Below are 7,405 nucleotides of genomic sequence, written 5' to 3' on the forward strand. Positions count from 1 at the left end.
AGCATCACTAGTTTTGTGCCACCCGGAGTATCGACTCAGTCAAGCAACGAAAGAGCGACTGGCCATATGCAATGGCGGGGCATTGGGGTTGTACCAAATTTCTAACCGGTTGCACAAGCAACTTTGTTTGTTTAACAGCTAGTTGGCGATAGTACCAAAAGAGAAGCCTAAAGGTACTCTCGGGATTTCGAGGTTTCCATGCAAGGTTTTATAGTAGTAGTTTATATGTTATCAATGTAATTGTTGTAAATTGAGAGGTATAGACAAATTGCATTAATGGAAAATGTTTTTTAGAGGCTTTGGTATTTGTACTAATGAGTAATGATGGTAGCTGAAAAAAGAACAAGAAAAAATAGATCCAAGGGTAAAATACATGTATTCTAATACTATGGTAGTAATGGTGACATGTTAAGTTAATTTTAGGGGTAATTTCATTGAAGACCTCTGAACTTTTACTCGATTTGACAAACCCTCCATAAACTTTAAAATCTCTTAATTTAGTCCCCTGAATTTTCAATTGCAATTAATTTGGAACATTCCGTTAATTTTAGCAGTTAAAAACATCAAAAAAGACCAAAATATCCCTAATTTTTGTTTTTTTTTTTTTTTTAATAAAAAAATGTTTTGGAACTAAGGGTAAAGTTGGAATTTTATACAAAATTCAAGGGTATAAACGTCATGTAACGTTTAAAATTTGACGGAGGGGTTCACATTGACAGCAATCGAAAGTTCAGGGAACCAAATTGAGAGATTTTAAAGCTTGAAAAGATTTGTAAAATCGGATAGAAGTTCAGAGGTCTTTAGTGAAATTACCCCTTAATTTTAAGTCAATTAATTTAGGAGCGCCCCTTCCTTTATGCTCTTAGAAAGATGAAGGGCAATTGGCTGTAAACTAGCACATTGAATCTAATCCTCTGATGGACATTGAATCTAATCCTCTGATGGAACATCAACGACATTCAACAACAACGATGATAATAATAATAATAATAATAATAGCAATAAATCTTGGTTGGTTGATATATTGCATAAAAGACATGGAAATCTATACACAAGCGAACATAGGGAAATGGAAACAAGTAGAAGAAGCGAAAAACAGAGGAACACATGAAAGCATCCACACTGGTGGCCACCCGCGGGGGTGAAGTGAAGAAGTGCTCAATTGTAAATATTAAGAGACTTCACTTCAAGAACCTTCCAAGAAAGCAGTCACCTTTTTATTTGATGCGCTGGACAGAAATTTCATGCAGATGGGCGGACTAACACCTGCCAAAGCGAGTATTGAGCTGGGCAGAGTCCAAATCCCATCACCACAAATCAAACCAGACGCCACAGCCGGTCCAAACGCATCAGCCTTAGCCTTGTTTACCTTCTGCCACACAAATAAAATCAAGCTCCCCACACACATATCAATGGCAAAGTAAGCTCCAAGATAAAAGGGTATTGCCATTGCCATGGGAAGTGGAATAAACCTACTCCACTTCTTCCCCACAACATCTCTGATACCGTTGATGACTATTGCTGCAAGGAAAAACACATAGCAAAGGGTGAGGCAGTGCTTTGGCAAAGCAGAGAACCCCTCAACCCCCAATATCGACATATTACGGTAAACGAGCGCGTAAGGGGCGGGGTATTCTGAGCCAGGAACGCCAAGATCCTTGAAGGCATTGAAGAAGAGCCAAAAGACACAAGGAGAAATAACGCAACCCATTGCTGTTCCAATAATTTGGCTCACAAACATGGATCTTGGTGAAGCCAAAGTCATGTATCCTGTTTTGAAGTCCTGCATCAAGTCAGAGGCTGTGGATACAATGTTCATCATCACACCACATGCCGCTAAACCTGCGAGAACTCCGCCATTGGAGGCCCCAGCCCATGCACCAATCGTGAAGATGGCTAGCTTTCCATATGTTGATGCCAAGGACCAGTCTGTCAAGCCGCAGCCATAAGCATTGCAAAAGGCTAGTGTTGGCGCTATTACGTAAATTACCACAATATAGTACCACTTGAGCTGGAAAAATATGTGGGGAAGTGTGGCAGCAGATATAATTGCGATAATGACATAACCAGCAGCAGCATACCATGTCGGAATCTGGTCCTTGAGAAATAGTTCGGTCCGGCGTTGGTCATCGTAAGACACCGATGGAGCGATATCGAGGGAGGCGCGGCCGGATAGAGGGAGAACTGTGCCGGAGTCTTTGTTGCATAATTGGTTGTACAAACCAAATAGAGTGCAGCCAAGGACTTTAAAGAAGTTGTAGAGGCCGTCGCCAAGTATCATGGCTATAGCAATGAATACCTACAACAACAGAAAGAAGCACAATTTCATAAACCGACACAGGCTGCTGACGTAGTACGTACTCCCAACTAATTCTTGTTAAATAAAAAAATTATTAAAAAAAAAAAATCAATAGTCGATTTGGAATATTGCCACGTTAACATTGTTCAACAACTATATATAGGATAAAAAGATAGTATCTAATATTACTCGTTTTGAACATGAAAAGATGAGGCACCTTATAACCTTGCAGGCCATGTAAGCTACTTGACTTGAGGTCTGCAGAGAACCAAGAGCCCTTTTTGGCATCTATGAGAGGCCACATGACACCCCATGAAAGAATTGCTCCAACAAGCAGAGATATGTTAATCAAATGTGGACAGATCATTCCAACACCAACATAAGTAGCTGAGAAATCGAAGTAAAACCTGGGTTTAAGGATAAATGATAACAGATAAAAAGATTAGAACTGAGTGGAACAGCGACCAAGAAGCTTAATTAGATCAACATAAGAAATAAATGAGCGAGCTAGTTAGATTTAAGGCGAGTTACATACATATTTTCAAAGGCTTCTAGACCAAATGTAGGGAAGTTTACAAATCCGCAGTCATCACCAGCAGTGAAGAACCATTGGAAGAAGCCCCAAAGAAAGCTAAACGAGAAGAACTTCCCCAATGCTTTCACTTGTTTCCTATAATGGGGGAATGTGTCAGTCAACTTAATAAGGAAACTGTACGTATTCATGTGGAAGAGGATAAGGGGCCTCACTTTGCTAGCTTGGCACCCTGAGGAGTGTGAAAGCTGTTGATAAGGTGGGCAGTTGCAGTACCACTTGGATATATCAATTTGAAGTCTATGATCATAATCTGTAACATAAACATACTCTGTACATTAGATTTATTCAAAACATCTGGACATTTTTATCATGCCAACAAAGTCAAACGGTAACCCATATATATATATATACGTGTAGGGTTGTTATTGGTACGTTACCTTCCGAAGAGGCACCACAGAAAAGAGGCCAAGAAAGCTAACAACAAAAAGAAACCCAATCATCCATCCTAGTGTTGGGTTCTTGGTATTTTGTGCAGTGTTCGCTTCTGTTGATTGTTTGGCAATAACATCACTCATTCCAAAGAGGTAACTACCAAAGCCACCTGCTCATTCAAACTCGAGGAAGGATATATATATCAACAATTATATGACTTGGGAAAAATACTTCAATATTTACGTGTAAAAAAATTTGAGTATGAATGAGATAATTAATTAAAGGATTATTTGTTTTTATATAAGTAAATAAAAGATCGAATTTAACTCTATTTCATATAGAAAATGCCTAGCTTGATATTTGCCAAAGGTGGCTAATTATTAGTATTCCAAAGTTTAGCACTCGCATTGAAAATGCAACTTTTATTTATTTTATTTTTTTTTCATGTCGTCATGGGTAGAATTGAACTAGATTAGAATGCAACATACTTGAGATATCGATCATCATAATGCCAACTTATAACCCATTGAGTTGGTAGCAGCCCTTTGTGCCGCTTCAATTCTCTTGATAGGTTGGGTCGTTCTTTTGTATTCATTCTCGATGGTTCGTTTGTTTTGATTGTCACATTGTTTTTTAGTTGTATCAATGATATGTTGTTTGGGTTGTCCACCCTTTTTTTTTTTTTGGTTTAATTTTGTTATAATCCCCTTTTCCCTTCCCTAACATCAAATAAAAAAATAATAATAAATAATAAAAAAAACCAATGAGTTGGCACTATCCATTTTCTCACCCTAAGTACACACGACATACTCTTATTTCTAAACTAAACTCCTAAAATTTTCAACTTTATTGTCTATGGTTCTGCCTTTTTGGTAATGTTTAGTTTAGGAAAGTTGTTGTTTTGGGCCTAATAATTGCAAATGAAAATGTTTTTCTTCTCTCAAAAAAAAAAGAAAAAAAAAAGGTTAAGAGGATTCTATAAATGGAATATATAGCTTCCTCAAGCTTCCTGAATAATTAGAGTAATTCTAGATAGCCTACTTGTGTCATACTAAAAATGATGTGGCTATTAAAATCACCATTGGGCTTTTGATTGGTCATTATTGAATTTTGATCAAATGATGATTTTAATAGCCACATCATTCTTAGTAGGACACAAATAGGCCACATTGAATTATTCGAGGGTGTGTTTTTTTTATTAGTTTTAGTTTTAGAAAGTTTATTAATGACAGTAATCAATAATAACTTCCAGTTGAATTACTAGAATAAGATCCTCTCCATTTCAAGCCATTTAAATACTAAAAAGAGACAAAAATTAACTACAAACTGATTTGTAGCAATTAAATAATTTCTATCCGGAAAATAAGCATCTTCCATTGCTATTATTTCGGGTAAACAAAGAAATCCTAACAAATTTGACTTCAACATCTATTACCAACCCCACTCTTTTAAATCACAAAAAGCGGGGACAATATATCTCATCCTATGTACTTGATTTTCTAGTCTAATAAATAGGTTAATTCATCGTTGTATATGTGGGACTCATTCAATGGCATATATATATATATATATATATATATATATATATATATATATATAGGAGAAGGGCTTAATTGCTTGGCCCATATTTAACCAGCTAATTAAACCAACGTATCATCCGGTCAGTGTGATTCCCTATTTAGCATTTTTTTATTTCTTTCTAACTTTATGGCTAGTAATTAAATGAGCCACACCATTCAACTATAACCTATTAATTTCATGTTGAATTTACGTGTCATATAAAACTTGTCAACTTGAAATGTTTGCGTGTTGGGATCGGTTGTATCATTTTTAACACGACATGCATGCTTGACACGGACCCAACACAAAATTAAAATATTAGGGTTGATGAATCTGACCAATTTAATTAAATGAGTTGAATTATGGTTGATCTGTATATTCTTATACCTATGTCGACACAACATGACCCGAACCCGATATGAGAAATAATGATAAACAATTTTTAACATAACCCATGAACCCAATACAAAATTAGAGGGTTATGATTGAAAGTTTGACCTGTTTAATTAAATAGGTCAGATTATGATTGACACATGCATTGACACTACTTAAACCAGACAAATGAACACAAATTATCATCAAATTATAACCTATTTAATTAAATGGGTTTATCTCATATTTGTGGTTGTCAATTGGGACCCAAAGGAAAAAAGAAAAAGAGAAAAGAAAATAAAAGGTTGATACATATGACAAAAATCAACCACCGTCGCCTATGGAAAATCACACGGGCCTTGAGTAAATTCTGCACAACTAAATCACCGACTAGGAAGATGTATATATTAACTCACTCTTCATGATCATCATGTGGTCCTGGGATCCTCTAAAACTAAACTATATTACCTTTAATCAGCGTGACATTAATCATTACACAAATGTTCTTTTGAAAATTATATTTCAACCCCCCAAGTCTTGAGAAATTATCTCAAACGCCCATCTCGCCACCCCAAACTCAGTAACAAATTAAAATCAATCCAAAAAGTAATTACAAACGCATGCAATGCATGGAGGCCAAGTGTTATGAAATGGCAATAAATGAATGCAGAGATGAGACGAGCGTACCGCTGAAAGCAATGCCGGAGGAGGCAACGACGCAGGTTTGAATAACAGTGTTCTCTTGTCGCGTAAATGGCTGCCGGAGCATACCCGACTTCTCCAGGAACTTAGTCCATGTCTTGACGAAGAAGAAGCCCAGAAGCCCGGCCGAGACGTTGAGGGACGGGATAATTCCGGTGGTCAGGTTGAGCTTCATGACAATGAAGGTGAACAGAACCCCAAGCACAAAGCTCACCACAAAGGCCCGCAAAGTCAGCTGCTTCTGCCATGAGGGCACCTCCTTGCTCGAGAATATTTCCTCTACGGATTCGTTGAATATGTCATCCTTCGCATCTGCCTTTTTGGTGTACTTGTCATCTTCGTCGGACACGGCCACCGCATCCGGCCCTACATGAGAAGCCATCTGATCCAATTCTTCTCCTACCTGCAGCTCTCCTCCGCCAATTCCCGATAAGCGGATCTTGGCTTTGAAGACTACTACTTATTCTCACGCACTCTTACAATTCACAAAAGTGTGATTTGTGTCAATTAATATGCTGCCGAGCTGTCCTCCAAGTGACAGCCAATAGGCTGCCTTTCAATGTTTGACCTTTTCCTTTTTGCTATTCTTGTAATTATAACTACTTTTAGTGACCGTACATTGTACAAGAGAGGGAGGGAGGCTAAACTCAAAATTTTATATACATTTGAAAAAAAAAAAATAAAGAAGTACAAGGCCAGTGTTAGAATACTTAAAACCGTATCTTAACTGTATTTTTAAAAATTATATTTTCACTAAAAAAAATATAATTTTTAAGTAACTACAATCATACCGTTAGGATTGATTAGCAATTAATCAATAACTGATGATTATATGGTTATTAAAGGCCAAACTACAACTACTAACCGCTTGTCAAGTAATGAGCATTTTGGGCCTCTTTTAGTGTTTTTAGCCTTCTTTAACCCTTTTTTATGGCCTATTTTAAATTGTTTTAAGCATAGTGTTTTAACACATGTTAACCCTCTAACTATTAATCTCAACCGCCGTTAATAACCACCGATCAACTTGTAGACATATACTTATTGGGATGGCTAGTGACCACCACACTATTTGTTTTTGGTTTTTTTTTTTTCCTCTTAAATTTTTAATAGGAATGATATAATTGTATTTTCATATCATTTTTATTATTTATTTGATGAAAAAATGGGCAAATGTCTTAGATTTAATATCCTCATAAACTTAGGTATTGAGTTGGTCAAATTGAAAACTACTAAGGTTTAAGAGACAAAATCACGGGGTCCTCAAATATTTTCCTTAAATTTAAATCCTAGAAAAATATTTGAATAATAGGAGATATGTTTTATAATTGTTAACGAATATTTAAATATATTACTATTAAAACAAAAGCCCAACTCGCTGCAGTGATTGTAACGAAATTCATTACAGCCCAACACAGTCCAGAATTCTATGTACCTAAACAATTTGGCCCAACCCTATCCTAGGAGTGTGTTGATAGTCTAGGGGTGTATGTGTAAAGGATTTCGCA

At 36.5% G+C, this 7,405-nt stretch overlaps 1 protein-coding gene across 1 annotated transcript; it reads right to left on the minus strand.

Moving 5' to 3' along the window:
• Nucleotides 1-1,017: 1,017 nt before the first annotated feature.
• LOC132181118 (probable metal-nicotianamine transporter YSL7) lies at nucleotides 1,018-6,360 on the minus strand. The gene is made up of 6 exons (XM_059594194.1): nucleotides 5,886-6,360; nucleotides 3,272-3,435; nucleotides 3,047-3,144; nucleotides 2,835-2,969; nucleotides 2,517-2,706; nucleotides 1,018-2,299 (listed from the first exon to the last, which is right to left on the minus strand). Exons 1-6 carry the CDS (start codon nucleotides 6,280-6,282, stop codon nucleotides 1,187-1,189), a joined length of 2,097 nt encoding a protein of 698 aa, XP_059450177.1. The 5' UTR covers nucleotides 6,283-6,360; the 3' UTR covers nucleotides 1,018-1,186.
• Between the last annotated feature and the right edge of the window lie 1,045 nt (nucleotides 6,361-7,405).

The sequence above is a fragment of the Corylus avellana genome, chromosome ca5 (genome assembly GCF_901000735.1).
Source record: "Corylus avellana chromosome ca5, CavTom2PMs-1.0".
Lineage (NCBI taxonomy): Eukaryota > Viridiplantae > Streptophyta > Magnoliopsida > Fagales > Betulaceae > Corylus > Corylus avellana.